The sequence below is a fragment of the Anopheles coustani genome, chromosome 3 (assembly GCF_943734705.1).
Source record: "Anopheles coustani chromosome 3, idAnoCousDA_361_x.2, whole genome shotgun sequence".
NCBI lineage: Eukaryota > Metazoa > Arthropoda > Insecta > Diptera > Culicidae > Anopheles > Anopheles coustani.
The window spans coordinates 34539215-34556198 of NC_071288.1; the positions used below are offsets into that span (position 1 = coordinate 34539215).

Genomic DNA, 16984 nt, shown 5'->3' on the forward strand with positions numbered 1-16984 from the left:
CAAAACAAATGCAGTGTGGCCAGCAGATTAATAAATTTAAAGTTGTTACGACTTGTTGGCATCACTTCCATCAGCCAACTTTCCTAGCAAATCAGCGGTTGCAAAACTAAAATAAGTTTTGTTTTCAGAAGTTTGTAAATTTTCTATTCTTCCATGTAGATTCTTCCTATTGCTAAACAAAAACCAAACCTCTTTGAAGCCGTTAATTTTTATGCTTTAATTTCCCTTGATCGAATGTCTACTGTCATCTCCGAGGACAACATCTGACAGCCATGGTTGCTGGCATGTGATTTTGTTTTGTTTATAAAAGTTCGGGTCGCATTTCTTTGCGGCCGGCAAATTGAACAGTTTGTTGGATCCATATTTAAGCGAGATAATCGCTCAAGAAAAATCAAACAGTCAACAAGATGTCTCGTTTCGGACCGAAACATCGTAAAATTCCTGTCCCGAAGCGGCACGGAGTTCGTGATCCGCTTAAACGTTTAGCCGAACGGGAGGCCGCGTAAGTAAACTAACGATATTTATCTTTACCCTCGTTTCGTAATTCTGACTGGGTGTCTTGAATAGTATAAAGGACCATATAAACAACCCTCCAAAGGAGCGCGATGTGCAGGAAGTATCGCAACAGTTCAAAAGATTCATGCAGATGAAGGAACAGGCGACTCGCCGCAACTCACGAAAAGAGCCTCGTGGTAAAACGCAGCCAACAATCCATATCGGAAAAACCGCGGTCAAGAAGCAACCGAAGGAATCGGAGGAATCCTTTTTGAATCGAGCAACCAGAATGCAGGAGGACCGTACTGTAGAAAATGATTTCGGTGTAAAGTATGGCGTGGAAGTTGAGCGCAACGAAGAAACGGGTGCGATTCGGATTCGCAAACGTAAGGGAAACGAGGTAGATGAAATGTTAAACAAACGTATGAAACAAAATGAAAGGAAAGGCGGCAAACCCGACAAGCGGGTGGCAAAGGCTAAAAAACCGACGATGACCGAAAAAAAGGCTCTCAAGTTGCAGAAACAAGAGGAGCAAAAACGGCAAGAAGAAGACTTACTTTTGAAGGAGTATCAGTATGATTATGTTCCGTTCGGGGACGTCGTAAAGGAACCACCGTCCCTGCATACACTGCCACGTCGAGCCAACAAACCGGAAAGTGTAGCGCGGGTTCGTACTTCGTTTCACGATAGTTGGAAAAAAGAACCTGATTCTATAAACACGTGATTCACATTTAATCTTTTTTTTCTTTGCAGCCGGCCAGCAAACGTCTATTATTGCACTCGTTGATAGAGCCAAAAAAGCCAGAAGAAGATGAGCAAACGCCAACGAAAAAACGTGCATCGAAGAAGGTACCGCCTACTAAAGTAGACTTGAAAGGAAAGCGTAAAAAATTACCAATGGCTACGCGTCTGAATATAGAACGCGAACAGCAGAGTGTCATCGAAATGTATCGAAAGTTAAAGAAAAAAGCTAGCGAATAAAAGCCTCGCATTAAATTCTGTATGTAAAGCCCGAGTTTGAAGCATTCATTCATTTTCTATTTATTAAAAATCTAATGGGAGTTCTATAAATAGATGTTTATTTTAAATACACCAACCAAATAACCATTGATGAGTTGAATCAAGAGACACAAGATCATCACCTCAACAAGTGGCTACGATACTGTTCGCATTAACGCACACAATAGACTCAGTACCGTATCATCGAGTAGTACAGATATTTTCCCGTTTTTCTGTACTCCGCCAACAGGTCCGCTGCTTCAGTTTTGGGAATGCCTTTCACCTTGCTCATGCACGTCACAATCGTGTCTTGAATTCGGGGCAACATCGTACGACCTTCCCCGCACAGGTACAGCTTCGTGCTATCGTCAAGCAGTAGGTCGATCAACTCTTCCTTCTTGTCCTCGATAATTTCCTGCACGAATTTGTACTGGCTGTCCGTGTCACGGGAGGATGCCACATGCAGTTGATCCAGGACACCGTCCCGCACGTGCTGTTTCAGTTCGTTCTCGTACAGATAGTTGCGGCTCTTATAGCGACAGCTCGTGAACAACCAAGTGGTCCCCAGCTTTACCTTGCGATTCGATACCTTTGCGTGTTTACGAAACTCTAGAAATCCTACGTACGGTGACATTCCCGTGCCGGGTCCGATCATGATAATATTCTTTTCCAAGTCTTCCTCGCGATAGTGGAAGACGGGCTTCAACTGGCGCAGGTAGATGTAGAGATACTTGTCCCATTTGTTCGGGTGTAGCAGTTTGCTCTCGAGCATGTGCGTCGTGAGGCCCACCTTGCCATCGTTCAACATTGCAAACGCAATGCGTACCTGATTTTCTCTACCGTAACTTGCAATCGAGTACGGCCGTGCCTGTAGTCGGGGCAAATGCTCGATCAGCATCGCCAACGGGGGTTTGCAACTGGCAACGTACTTTAACATGTGGATGAAGTTCATTTCGTTCTTTAAGATCAACTCATTGTACAGATTCGATCCTTCCTTGGAGGCTAGGATTTCGAGCAATCTTTTTTCACACTCATCACTGGTATAGCCGGCCATGGTCTGGAGGAGTGCTTTGCGCGGCGTGATTCGAATGTCCAAGCACTCCAAAAGTAGCCGGCGAGGTGTCACAAGCTTGGGCACGTAATGGGGCAGTTCTGGGTTTTTCTTTTTGACCGGCTTCGCCAGCTTTACTTCGTACGTTTTGTTCGCTTCCTCGAGCAGGTGCAAGCGGTCCAAAACGTAATCCACTTCGCTGGGCAGATTGTATGTGAGAATACCGATCGCGTCACCAGGGAAATATTCTTCCTCCATATTCTGTGACAAACAAATCATCGAAAACAATTAGGGGTTTTTCTTGAAATTGCAATAATTATATCTTACCGGAGGAAGCTTTAACGCTACTTCATAAACAGTTTTTACATCGTCCCCTTCCGCCAGAACTCTGTAGTGAAGAATGCTTGTTTTGTAAACACTGCTCGAGCCAAATGGTTGCCGGGAGGTGCTTTGCAAGTGGTCATGCGGCTATCGAATAAACACATTTGGAATCCAAATTCAAGTTATCAATGATGGTGGTTATTATTGCGGCACTGTTGTTAAATCTTACCACCTGCCCACTATCAGCCAGATTTGCCTCGATGAAATGTGCTGGTAGTTTTGGGAGTGTTAGCACGGTGGCTTTGTACTGCTCTAAAACATTCATTTTCACTTCCTGATTGAAGTAAAACACTTCCCAAAGTATCGAAGCTCTTTTACAAACTTCACTCTATACTAGGCAATCGATTAATTAGAGAAATTCAGCACAAGCACGGTTTATAATAGAAGCACACTCAAAGCAGATTGCCGCTTTGGTAAAAATATTTTGTACGACAAATAAACAGCGTATCCTTACTGACAGCTGTCACAAGTAAGACCACCTGCAACGTGCTTCTCCTTGGTAGAGATGGCGTTATAATGCTAATGCTAGTTCACACTTGTTCGACCACTAGTCGGACTAAATTCTAATCTACAAACAACCGTAGCCAAATCCAACCGGCTCAGATTCGCACGAATCAGTTCAACGGTTGCTTTCAAGATTTCTATTTATTTCTTCTTTATCATGTTTTTACGGTATGTGATAGTGATAATGAAATAGCTGAGAATATTTTAAAAACATAAAAGTAACCCGATTAGCAAATCAATAGATATACAAACGTATTCACCGGCAATGGTCTACAATTTCGGTGGTTCGAAACCAGAGATTTCCAATTTTGTCGGACCACGTGTTACCGGCTGTTGACCACAATGCGCCCGACAAAAAAAATTAACTCTCAATAGGTTAAGGTGGTTGGGTTTTTTGTCATGATGATCAAAGGAAACGCATTTTCACTAATTTTACATTTTTGCACAATCTCCCAAAGCTTCGGAAAGTTGAAACGAGAATGCATTACAAATAACGTGTGACTTGGTATCGATTCTACTAACATTTTTTCGAATTTAAAGTTGGATTTATCTTTCGAGCGGAGATATTTTCAACTGTTGACCATTTTACCAACCATTGAAGGTGAAACGCTATTACATTTTACCGACAAATATATCTCCCTTATCCCACTGGATGAAAATGAATGAAAGTTAGTTTTCCAGATTTATTGAAAACGTTAACTTATCCTATGTACACATTTATCGGGGGCATTCTGAACAAATGTATGTCGAGGGAACGAAATATTATAACACACTTAAAAGAAAAATCGCAAGGCAAAACCAACCCTTTACTGCAATGCAATTGCCTTCAAGTTGTTTAACTAGCGAATCGCCTTGAGCATTTTTAGCTAGATAAAATGAAATGTTGATTTTTTACTTTCGTTTCTCCTAATGCTCCATGCTTGTATGCATCATGGTCGCATAACAACTTTTAGTCCAGTATTATTCGATAAGTTGTCGTAAATAGTTTACTTACTTAAAACCGTCTATAAAATTAGCAGAACTCTATACGATTTGCAAAGTACGAAAACAAAGTAAAAATAACTTAGTAAAATAATCACTTGCTTTGCTTGTGGGTCCACTGGTTAAGAGATGGGACTGTTTTTTTGTTAACAACCTTTAAATTGAACCTGAGCTAATGCCTTTTACTCAGCCCTATTGATAATGTGTTGAGACAAAAGATGTTTTTCTCTTCATGTGTTATCACTCATGTTCACTGACCATCTCAAACTGCTACCAATTTCTTTCATATCGTCTTGGTATCTATTATGTTATCAAATATTACCGTTTATTGGTTGTGCTCTCCTAAACCTACAAGTCATTAGTCAAGATCCGAATGTATCTTTTCTTACGTACACTATTAATTTGCTAGTTGATGTTTGCTACCGGTTCGCACAATAATTAAACGTTTTTTAGGTGTTTAATAATCTCGTGGAAGTATCAGAGATAAACAAAGAGCATATCATAAGTGGTATCAATGTTATAGGAGCGATAATGTTAAATCGAAAACAAGGAACATCATGCACTCATTTCAGGAGGGAAATTCGAAGAAATGGGAAGGAAAGCTTTTTTTCTTAGTCATGATTTAAGAATCGGAAAAATGCACCTTTTACCGTAAACATAAAATTGGCTATGATTAGGGTATCCGACGTAAAATTTTAATTGCTCACGTTTTTGTTGATGATACTTTAAAAAAGACTTTTGCAGTCTACTGAACATTGTGTTAAAAATGGTCGCAACTAATTAGCCAAAATCAATACCTCCTAAAACGCTCCACTCACCAGTTGATACCACAAAGTATGCTTTTCGTATGCGCATTCGATACCCACCCATGTTGTGCCTTCGTACCAGTTGAACGGAATCACTATTGCCAAATGCCTGCATAATTTCCTATCAATGTTGCTGGTAATGGTCCGCCCGCGGTAAACAATCTGGTCCCGCTACGATCGTAGCAGTGCGTGTAAATTGCCGGCATGTACTTCATTTGCTGGAAGCCATCTATTTCCTCATCGGGAAATTGTGCCTAAAAAGATGAAAAGAAAAGGTTTTTTATAGTTAGCCAATCGTACACACTACGGTATAATGTTATTAATAAAATGATTCTTTATCCAGAGGAATTGTGACCTTTCCCGTTTGACGCCTTTTGATACCTACCACGTAGCCTCTGCTCGCCTTCAGTACTACTGTTCGTGAGGAATTGATGCACGATTCCAGATACTTTCCAGCCCGAATGTCGTAAAACATAAGCATCCCCAAGCCGGTTCCAATGGTAAGGATGTTGCCCTGGAAGCTTGCCGAACGGATTCCACATCCACTGTATCGGGAAGCAATTTTTTTCACTGCCTGCAAAGACAATCATTTGGTATTGTATTATCACCATGATGTGTTTTGCTACATCGAAGTCACGCCGAAGGTACTTACCTGCAACGTTCTAGGATCCAACAAGAGCGTATAAGAACGACACCCGACGGCGTAGAGCCCATTCGGTTGGCAAGCGATACAAACGTTTTCCTGGCAGTTTGGCAGCTTCCGGGAAAGCTTCTGCGAAAATGTCTCCGCATTAAAAAGATGCATGTAGCCGTTAAGCGATAGCAAAGCTAGCTCCCGGTATTCTTGGTTAAAGCACACGGCTCGAATCTTCTGCGCCCCACGACATAGTTTCACCGATACTGGCGAAATGTGCGCATACGTGGGCACATCCTGTTCCTCCTCGCCATCCTTTGCCACCGGGAACTCCATCAGATCTTCGTTTACCCGCCACAGTGCGAGATTGTTGTCGCGTGCTCCCGTCACCAGAAACTGATCGTCCAGCCAGCACATATCAAACACCCAGTCCGTGTGTGCATTCTCGCCGATGCACAACGGATCGAGCGTCGGTAATCGGTAGATGGCGATATCTGCTGAATGTCGCGCCCCGGTCGCTAGCAAGTTGTGGCTAGGGTTGATCTGGCAGGCATGAATGCCGGACTGGGTATCGGGGCTGGCGCCGCGACTGTTCGGTAGCGTCGGTATCGCGTCCACCCTTCGCATGTTCACGTCGTACACCATCAGTTTATTGCACTTGGTGCCGAACACCACCTGTCGGTTGCTGAGCCACTGCGAGCAGAACACCTTGTTGATGTTACCCAGCGAGATCGGCGTTTCCTTAAACATATCGTGAGTCAAGATGTGACGACTGGCGTACGCCGGATCGATCGATCTTTCCTCCCGCAAGTCTGATTCTCTGCTTCTTATGTAGTCTACAAAGTTGTACGATGTGCTGAGGACCTCGTTCTGCTGGCTCGGGGTTTCTTCCTCGCTGTCGCTATCTTCGTACGTGACAAAGTCGTCGGGCTTATCGGGCTTCCGGCGCCGTTCCTGTCTTAGAATTCGGTTCCTCGCCCTTCGTTCTTCCAGGCGATTCGGGATGTAGCAACCGGGACGTATCCCAGCTACCGGTCGTTTAAGTGTTTTGGACATTTTCAGATGCCAAGCCGATTGAGGCTGCTAGATCAAAACACTTCTAACACCTTTGCTCAAACTAGTAGTAATTTGTTGTCCCGTTGTGCACCGAGAATGATGCAGCAACGGGGTCCGATGAGGCCAGCCGTACACAAGGTTTAACAACGAAAGGCAGTGGCGGCGCGGTGCGACGGTGATACGGAATGAGCTCAATGGAAAACGCAATTTTAACCCACTGTATCATGCACAAATAACGCCGTCAGAACATTTTGTTGATAGCTTCATTCGCTGCAAGTTGGCAAATAATAAAATTTCCCAGGAAACTGCTTTGAGACGTCGTCAATTTAGTAAAAATCGTCAGTCTGCAGTTTATCTCTACCTTTTGTAATGAAAAATAATTTAGACTAGTGTTGATAGATCCCTTGGGATTCGGATTCGAAGATCCGGATTGGAATCGAAAGATTAGAATGCCAACTAGGAATTTATTTTCCCAACACTAGTTGATAGATCCGATCCAATGGAGTTGTCAGTGTTGTACAATTTCTGGAACTAAGCCGGTGTACCTAGTTCCTTCCAACGAAAATAGCTGGGTTTTCCTCAATGCTAATTTTACATGAATCACAAAGGTAAGGAAGATTTTGATTTTTTAAAATAAAATAACCTGTATACAATAGAAGTGAAATGATACAAAAATAAAATCGAACCGAAACTGATTAAAATAAAAACCATAAAATGGTGCCATAATATCTCCGACTCAGCTAAATGCACTCTTGATTCCTGCATTTGTGGAATACACTAGTGATGGTCATGCAGGAAATAAATAAACAACATTCGACGCGATAAGCTTGTTTGTTTGTTTGTTTGTTTGTTTGTTTATTTGTTTGTTTGTTGTGCTTCTAATTGCAACTAGTTAAATTTCACAATGGATTTGGTACAAGAAATTGAGGATTTCTATGGAGTTTATCTGCTAGTGAGCAAAAGTACTAATCCGAAGTTTGCCGGGCGAACTTATGTTGGATACACTGTGGATCCAAATCGTAGAATAAAACAACATAACGGCGGACAAGATGCAGGCGGCGCTAGGCGGACTTCGAATCGTGGACCATGGTATGATTTCCATTTGCAAACGAATTTTAAGATACCGTGGATGATTCAATCAACGCTTCTATTCCAAGGATAATGGTTATGATTATTCATGGATTCCCGAACAATATATCTGCACTCCGGGTAAGCTAGCAAGCAGTTTCTGCTCTTCGCAGAATTAAAACGAATCTAGATGTTTTTTTTTGTTATTTCAAGTTCGAATGGGCCTGGCAGCAGCCACGAGTCTCAAGGCGGATGAAACAGATACCGGATATACAGAAAAAACTAAGGAATGAAACGTATTTCGAGTACCACTTCCGTATCCTTTCGGAAATGCTTCGAATAGGTCCTTGGAACCGGTTACCCCTTATCATTCGATGGCTGGCCGACGAGTATCACCGTGAATTTGAGGTACATGAACATTCTTGTTTGGTAACGTTACAGAAAAGATTATTCATTATTATCTTGTTACAAACATTTTAGATTGGGAAAACTCCACCCCTCCACATGCCTATATGCTTCGGGCGAATTAAGAAGGTCAACAAGAAGCGGAAGCCCACAATCGTTGCCAAGAAAGCGAGCAAAGAGGCTGGATCGCTGAGAACACATACGACCGTATCAAATCAGGAGGCGAACGAAAAAATACCCATCAATTACGATTTAGATGAATTCGATCGCATCGTAATGGGTGGTGAGAAAATTGACGATTATATAAGTCAGTCATTAGATCGGCCCACGGTAGGGGACAATAATCCAGCCGATACCATCGTCATTAGTTCCGATTCCGATGAAGAGGAGCATGGTGGTGTCGAGCCGGCCCACAGTGAAACGAATGTGGAGTGTACTCTTTGTAGGGGTTCCATTGACACTCGCCTGCCGGCGGAGGGAAGTAGTGAAGTAGTTTTGAGGTGCTTGCAACCACGTTGTCAGCTCATTTCCCATCTCGAATGTTTAGCTCGATTAGTTTTAGAACCAGGTCAGTACGTTCCCGTTGAAGGTGATTGTCCCATTTGTGAGACACATTTTCTTTGGGGGGACATCATAAGAAAGGCAAACGGATGCTGTGATTTAGTAGATGATGTTGAAAATGTTGATCCCCTCGAGGTAAATGATGTATCCGATGAAGATGAATAAATATTTAAGGATGTAGTTAACCCTTCTATATGTATTTAAATTGTTTTTCTAAATTGTAACGAAAAAAGATCCGAACTCCGTAAAAGTATCTTAAGTTAGCTCATTTAGAAAATTAAGGATACTCACATTTTATAATAAGTTGAAAATAATAACTGGTGCAACTATTCTAAACTATCTCTTACATGATGTATCCTAGATCAGTTACGCAACAAACTCTAGATGATATGGATTCTTTTTTCAATGCTGAAACTCGCCTTTAAACTCTAAACATGTTTCCTCCTGAGATATGAGAAGAAATGCCGCTTTCTTGGTGAATGGAATATCTCATCCTATGTTCCAAACACACTCCTTCTATGCTCTCGCATTCCGGATGGGGTGAAATGGGGAGAGCCATGGCCTAACCGAATAGTGATCACGGTGTGAACGTGATCTCAGCCACTACCGCGAGTTGCACAGCAGCATTAAGGAAGGAAATAAAAACGGAGCGAAAGAAGGGCATACAGAAAGAGACGGGAAAAGATAGAGAGCGAACGACAAACAAGCTGTAGTAAAATTACTACGCTACCCAGCACGATCGTTGGCGATCATTCCGATTCAAACACTCAACGTGATTGCAGGCAATCGTTTCGTGGTGAAGCGCAATCAAAAATTGATCGTCTTTAAGCATACTGCTAGTGTTCGCGTTCAGTCTTCGCACGTAAATTTAGTGTATGTGTAAGAAAAAATAATTCGAGAAGTGCCGATTAACCACGTGCGCTCCGTGACCGTCTATTGAAAACAACTTTACGAAGGATTAAACGAACCACTAGAATTCGGTCTAGTATCCGTTTGTGCATCTTAGTTTCCTGAAGATCGATTGTGTTGTCCCAAGCAGGACACAAGCTAAATTGTTAAGACTTGCAAATCAATCGTACTAACGATGAACTCCCGTCAAGTGTTGGTACTCGGTCTGATCGTGCTGCTGGCCATTGCCAGCATCTGTGACGCCAGACGTCGGTTTCCGCACCGGCGGAGGGGTCCCTCGCGCAAAACGCTCAAGCAACTGTACTACGAGTCGCGGGAAACGAACACACCCAACTTTGTCCGGCTCGTGCTGATGCGGTTGATCTACGGCATCGCGACGCAGATGGGCGTCGAGGAGCGTCTGGACAACGTGTTCGGTGGCGCCTTTGTCCCCCCGAACGCCGTCGACGACAGTTCCGACTTTTTCGATGTGCTCAGCGATGAAAGCGGCGAGGACTTCAGTTTCGGTCTGTGAGGTAAGCTACGGGTGGAGTAGAAGTGTTTTAATCCTTTGCTGGTATGTGGGGTTCGTGCTCCTTATGATAGACATTCTTAAACCCAGAGAAAGCAATTTAATCTAAATTATGCGCGCCCGCCACAGGGCAGGTTGCTCTAAATCTTCTGTTCGCGGCGAGCGAGGGCGTCAGTTGGTTGACACAAATTTCAAGCACCACTCAAAAGAAATCGAAAGAAAACGGAACAACACGGAACCAACAACACGTAAAAGCAACAGAATTTCTTTAGTTTCCACTGCAGCGCGATTTCACACCTGAACCGGCCGGATCATTGTTTATGCGTCATCGGTGCCATCGATCGAGCGGCAGTTTTGGTGTGAAAGAAAGTGGTTTGCGGTAAATTTTTCGTGCGCCTTTCGGGGGCTCAGACCGCGTAAACTCATTTCCCTGCCTTTTGGCAGCTCGTTGCGCTCATTGCAGGCGATTTTTCGAGACGCGTGAAGGCCAAAATCTGTGCCACTTTTCATCTGACTCCGGTCCGACATAATCGATCGTATTGGCCCCGAGAGGTGGTAAAACAACACGGGGTGCCAACACGGGCTCGGTGGATGGATGGTTCCAGTTGATTTTCATTAAATAAGCCTCGAGGTACGCGGCTTCGTCGTGTTGTCCGCCAGAGGGAAATTTCGAACCTAAATAATAACGCCAAGCTTGGCCTAAGTTCGTCCACGTGATTTTTTAATCCCTGGAGCGGGCCGGAATGCGGTTGATTCGGGAGAGGATACGGCCGCAGAAAAGTACGCCCAAATGTAAAGTCGCAAACCATTTGCCCCGGTGACCCATTTGCAACTTGAAGGTTGTAAAACCGGGGAATAAAATAAACCGGATTTGGCGATGACGCTTGGGCCATTGTTCTCGTCGGCGATGATGTACACGCCGGTGTGCAGAAATGCATCCGGATACACTCTACATGGGTGGTCACGTCCCTTTCACTCGACGGCCAAAACGACAGTTCATCCTCCGCAATGTGTTTATCATCGGACCCTGGCGAGGGTTAAATGATGTGCCCCGGGTGTCGGGAAATCTATTTGATTTGACACTTTTTTCCCAAGTCGGAAATGAGGTAAACACAATGCCGGACCGCGCGGCAACATATTTATTCATTTCTGTTTGGCCAACTGCGACAAGACGACGTTATTTCGTCCACCGACAGTGCGCCATTGGCACGAGAAACGGTTGACCCTGTGAAAGTGGTGGTTCCCTGATTCCTCCGTACTGCCTCGGCCAGTAGTAAGAAGTAATGTTAATGAACGCAGGCTCCAACGTAGTTTCGAATGCCAACGTCAACGTTGGTTTTTTTTGCTTCCTTCAGCCGCAACTGAAACCGCCCACTTATGGGCCATTACTGGCCACGTTCCGCGCGGTAGGTTGATAAATGAAAGCCTTTTCTTTCTCAAATGGAAAAGAAATGGAAATTGCGCACGTTGCTAGTGTCAACAAATGGCTGCACGGAACATAATTGAATAAATAAAGTGGGAAAGCTGTAAAGACATTAGGAAACGATGATAAGTGATAAAGCCGCCAATGTGTGAGGATGCTTCTTTCAATCATTGTGACCTTCTTTGCATCATTGGACGGGAATGAGAATTTGAATCGTTTAGTTTAGTGAATTGTCTCCTTAAATATTAGATTTTTCTCCTTAAACAAGTGTTGGAAAAGTGGTGGACCAATGTTAGAGAACAAAACAAAGCGAAAATATAAGAAATTTGAAAATAACATGAAGAATAATAATTCTTGAATCAATAAAATCAAATCAGATAAGTAAAAAAGATACCGTTTTGAAATATCGATGTCTATGGCTTTATGCAGTCATAAACTGCAGGTATTATACTGCCTGTCAGTGCCTTACTCAAGAAGGTGGTCCTGTTGAAGTATTTCTAGAAGACTGTGTAGGTCACAACTCTCAGTACGGCATTTTTCTAAACCCATATGCTGTTTCCCCAAACCGTTATGATATTGTATTTCAGTTCTTCAGTATGTCTTATTAAAAGTGAGTAATGATTCTATGAACGATCACGAACCAACCGACACAGTGTTTTTCAAATGAACGTCTATGCAATAGTTTTGACTGTTTTTATAGCTTTTAGATGGTTTATCGGGTCATCCGCGGTTTACCTCTCGTATCTTTCATAATGCAAAAAATGATGGTTTATCGTTTTTTATGCTTTAAAATAAAATTTATTTCATGTTTTTTTTAATAAACGAAAATTATTGCTTGGTGCTTAAAGGTACTTGAAAAGTTTTCTTATAATCTATTTGCTGTACTTTGTAGCGATTTGTATGTTACCAAGCAGTTTTTATGCTTTTTCAAACAGCCTTGTGTAATGAAAGACCAAATACAACGGAGATACTTTGCACAAACAGAAGAAAATGCGTTCGCTTATTTAAGTCTATGCTGTTCCGTTCTCGACCGTGAAGCTTTTGCCATATTAATTTGCATTAGTTGCGTGATAGCAAAGCATGGGTGAGCATAGATCGGGCGCCGGTAGTCTGAGAAAAACGTTATGGTTCTGTGTCGAGCAGCAATGCACCAGAACCACTGTGCCGGAAAGAACCGGATACCGACCGAGCGCATAATTTGTTCTATTCGTAGTCACACGGGCGAAGCAAATCGAACGATAAGGAAACTTCGTGGTGCGTGAACAGTCATTGCACGGCATCATACATCCATCTGTTCTTAGGGGTTTGATAGAAACACACAATAAAAAACTTCTCATAGCTCAACTAACCATACACCACTTTTCTCCGGCATCGCATTGACTCCTCATCACACGAGTGCTCTATTGTGAAGCATACACAAGAAATGATTTTAAGCTGCAGCACGCAAACACCCAGGCACTATGGACATCTAAGTGGCGCGAGAAAAATAAAAGAATCCCACAGAACAGTGGCCAGGGCAACTCCTAACCTTGTGGGAAACATTTGGCTGCTGCGTAAAGGCTTATGATCTCGGCCAGAAAACACTGAAATGAAGAGAATCGCTTTCCGGAGCAGACAGAGCGAGCGAATCGATCCAGACGCCCCCCATTATTGACTCCATCTTGGAGTTATCACGAAAAGAAAGCTTATCGAAACATCCGGCATACGCACCACGCTGGCAATAATTACGCATATTCCGATCACTTGCCCGTAAGCAGCCATATTTACCAGTCCGGGAATACAGTGAAAGGGAAGTCAGCGTTATACCGACGCCAGCCAATGCAACCGTTAAGAAAGCCCCAAGAGGAAGCGGATATTTCCCGCAAGAACATAAAACAAGCGGCGTCGGTCAGGTGTTCCGGCCACCAAATCGCCACCACCACCATCACCGGTGAAAGTGCGTTTGCTTTTCGCGTGAGCGCTTCGTTGCAGCAGTTGTCCCCATGCGAATGTTTATTTTTATTTTAAACGGCATGGGTACGATTTCGGGGATAGGTACGTCCGGTTGGACGGTTTGGAATATTGGGGTACGATCAATCCGATACTGGCGGAGGCGAAAAAAGTGAAACTTGTGTCGCCCGCACGCTAAACGGTTCCAGTTCGTGGGAAATCGATGACACTCTCTGATGCTACCGATTCCGGGCGTCCGGACCATCGACAGGTCGGGCCGAAACCGAACCCGTCCGGAGTTTATGATGAGGGCAACAAAAAAGGAAATACGCGCAATTCCATCACGAACCGCGGAAACCTATCGGAAGCCATCTCCGGGCGGCGACGTTTGGGAAGGTGAAATTAATCGAAAACGTGAGCGGTGGTCGTTGGGCCAAGCGTTTGTTTTTCTTTTTTCTTCGGAGGGATAGCAAATTTGCATATCGAATCGTAGAAAAGAAATTCTTCCGCCAAGGAGTGAAAGGGACGATGGATCGAGAGCGGGAAATCGTTCGGCACGTTGCAGTGATTCCGTCGCTACCGAGAGTGGTGCATATTGTTCGATATTATAATTACCCGAAACAGTGGCCTGACAACCCTGATCCAAACGATGAGCTATGGGTTTCTCGCTTTTACGGGCGTTGAAGTCTTTTGTTCCACAGGCGGACGGCGACCGAGACTGGCACGAATGCTCTGTTTAGAGGAACGAAGGTGGCTGTGTTTGTGGCGGACATGGGTAGCATAAATAGAAGCATACATTATTTTGCCCGTTTATGGAAACTATAATGTAAAATATATTTATTACAATGCCCGAGCATAGCTCGAACATAATGGACTTTTGTGGCAGTTGAATTTTGGAAGTGTTTTTCGAATGATTTAAAATGATCGATGAAAGTTAAATATCACAATATATTTTGTTACATTTTAAATTGATAAATTTAGTCGCAAATTTGATAAATACGTTATATCAAAGGTGGAAAATTTGACGCGTGTGTGAGTGCTTTATATTAAAATATATGATTCACAGCTTTCCGCACATGATCTTATCGTTCCCTAAGTTTGAAACCTAAGCTTCAACATATAAAGCTTATTCTAATGTCGCTTGATGCTATCGTATCCAATTATCAACACCTTAACGTTTCACCAATTAAATTAATCAACTGGTGAGACGTAGAGAAATTGCCTAAGCAGTTAAATTGGGTGTCGTGAATTAAATTAGTCTACTTTTAAGGATAGCTAATGTAACCGAACGGAACTTATCAATAACGACCATCGGAAGAAGAAATGAGCCATAAGTAAAGGACGATGAAAGTTGGCTGAATATCCAAGCGGGACACACCTGGCCGAATGTCAAATATGCAAATTGGGTTTCGATTTCAACCGGAAGTTAAAAAGAGACAAACGGTCGATATTTTGCAATATTAGAAAGATCTTTGATGATGTTAGTTATGTTTCTATGTTTGTGCTGAACAATAAAATATAATAAACTTTGTGTGCATCACTTCTAGCCGCAAGACGACCTACAAATTAAATCAATCAATTAATAACATCTCGTGTACGACTAGAAACGAACGAAAATGATAGGTTTTCGCTATGAAGCTCCCAAATTAGAAAATTTTAAACTTTCAAGAGGTTCCAAAGTACTGTTTAATGCTCTACTGGTGACCAATGATGCTGTCGATATGATCGCACTTCTGTGTACCCTACTGAAACCATCGCTAGAGATGCTGCAAACATAACAGTATCCCATCAGTAATCATCTTGTTCACTAGTGCTGCAACAAGAGCGGGAACAATTCATCGAAATCAGATGCAACTTTCACTCGTACGGACCCTCGATAAAGACAACAGAGTGTGTTTCGTGTAACTGAATCTGCGCCAAAATACCTACAAAAGCCCCTAGGCTATGGGGCATGCCGATTCACAGTGGTGAACAGCATCGCAGAAATTATCTCAGCGATGAGTTAATAAGCAGTTTTCAAATTCCGCTTAGCGAATAGAAACATCCGCGCCGCTTAATATCATTCCGCACTTTAGGGGAAGGGAAACAGAGAAAGAAAACTAAACTTATACCGAAAAAAACCTCTTTCTCCACAAACAACTAATAGACAGATGCCCCGGAGGGCTTCACTTATCACCTACTTAACCTATTGCTTCACATCGGTCTACGCAATCTACGTTTGTGTGTGTGTGTGTGTGTGGGTTTGTAGCGTCACGATCTTACGGTCACACTCCGTTACGCCAGCGATATCTTGACACATTTTCTCACACCGGAGAACCGGAATGCGGAATTGGAAGCAGATTCGTCGCCGTCGCAGCGCCTGGACAAATTGTATAATAACCCGGCACACTTCGGTGGTTCTTCTCCGGCGCTGGCGGTGGTTAGATTGCATGATGAAATGTAGTTAGACGCCCGGGATGCCTTCCGCGGCGCTCTGAGTTGCCCCCTTACCAGCCAGCTCATATGGAAGAGTTCCCGAGGCGCATTGTCATCCGGCCAAGCGGTGAAATTAACCTCGATAGGAAGTGGAAAGAAAAAGATGTTGCACACCAGCGGGTACCGGTGGGGGCTTGAACTTGAACTTGATTGAATTAGCTTCAGCAATGTCTTGGTCGGTTAAGCTCCCGAAGTGCTCTTCCCCTGCACCGGTTGGGTCAGGGAGGCAATCTTCAGCGGAGCGAAGCTGGAAGAATGATGTAATGAAGCGGTTAATTGTTGTTTGACGGTGGATCGCGACGTAGAAAACATCGTGATAAGCGGGCCAGTTTTGGTTGGATGACAAAAATAGCCACGATGGCGCCAGTCACATGGATGTCCAACTTCTGGACAATGGGTTCCGTTCCGCGACGCAGCAACATTGGCTCGTAGGATGATGGGAAATTCGGTTTTCTCTTCGGTTCTGCGTATTAAAGCCCCTGAGAGCTGGAGTCTATCGCCGCCATTGTCACCGGCTTTTGTCAGCTGGTTGCGCCGTTGGCAGGAGCTAAACGTTGCCACCCGGAATGGACGGCCATTACCACACGGGAAGATCCCGTTTCGAGCAGCAAAGAAAGCGAACCCCACACGCTAACGGCATGTTTGCCTCAATTTAGCCCACATTGAAGCCTGCCACCATCCGAGAACGCCACTACACTGGCCCACCGTTTTATTTATCTTCATTGTGCACAGCAACTGTTGGCCCTCCTCCCGTCCCCCCTGCGTAAGGTGCCCATTTGTGTGTGTACCCGTCGAA

At 43.7% G+C, this 16984-nt stretch overlaps 5 protein-coding genes across 6 annotated transcripts; 3 read left to right on the top strand and 2 right to left on the bottom strand.

The window, feature by feature from the left end:
* The first annotated feature begins 292 nt into the window (after nt 1-292).
* LOC131259252 (muscle M-line assembly protein unc-89) lies at nt 293-1516 on the top strand. Its single transcript, XM_058260697.1, has 3 exons — nt 293-502; nt 568-1162; nt 1249-1516. Exons 1-3 carry the CDS (start codon nt 408-410, stop codon nt 1474-1476), a joined length of 918 nt encoding a protein of 305 aa, XP_058116680.1. The 5' UTR covers nt 293-407; the 3' UTR covers nt 1477-1516.
* Nucleotides 1501-3345, bottom strand: LOC131259244 (methionine synthase reductase). Of its 2 annotated transcripts, none has more exons than XM_058260686.1 (3): nt 3099-3345; nt 2873-3013; nt 1501-2806 (listed from the first exon to the last, which is right to left on the bottom strand). In XM_058260686.1, exons 1-3 carry the CDS (start codon nt 3189-3191, stop codon nt 1685-1687), a joined length of 1356 nt encoding a protein of 451 aa, XP_058116669.1. In that variant the 5' UTR covers nt 3192-3345; the 3' UTR covers nt 1501-1684. The 2 variants fall into 2 exon arrangements, with proteins under 2 accessions (XP_058116669.1, XP_058116668.1); XM_058260685.1 differs by having other exon boundaries at nt 3096-3345.
* A 763-nt stretch (nt 3346-4108) lies between these two features.
* LOC131259241 (DDB1- and CUL4-associated factor 12 homolog) lies at nt 4109-7257 on the bottom strand. Its single transcript, XM_058260683.1, has 3 exons — nt 5870-7257; nt 5603-5791; nt 4109-5471 (listed from the first exon to the last, which is right to left on the bottom strand). The coding sequence occupies exons 1-3, from the start codon at nt 6905-6907 to the stop codon at nt 5313-5315; spliced, it is 1386 nt and encodes a 461-aa protein (XP_058116666.1). The 5' UTR covers nt 6908-7257; the 3' UTR covers nt 4109-5312.
* Nucleotides 7258-7744: 487 nt separating this feature from the next.
* On the top strand, nt 7745-9132 carry LOC131259248 (structure-specific endonuclease subunit SLX1 homolog). Its single transcript, XM_058260692.1, has 4 exons — nt 7745-7996; nt 8065-8116; nt 8189-8383; nt 8456-9132. The coding sequence occupies exons 1-4, from the start codon at nt 7812-7814 to the stop codon at nt 9104-9106; spliced, it is 1083 nt and encodes a 360-aa protein (XP_058116675.1). The 5' UTR covers nt 7745-7811; the 3' UTR covers nt 9107-9132.
* Nucleotides 9133-10025: 893 nt separating this feature from the next.
* Nucleotides 10026-10364, top strand: LOC131259263 (uncharacterized). Its single transcript, XM_058260717.1, has one exon. It carries the CDS (start codon nt 10026-10028, stop codon nt 10362-10364), a length of 339 nt encoding a protein of 112 aa, XP_058116700.1.
* Nucleotides 10365-16984: the final 6620 nt, after the last annotated feature.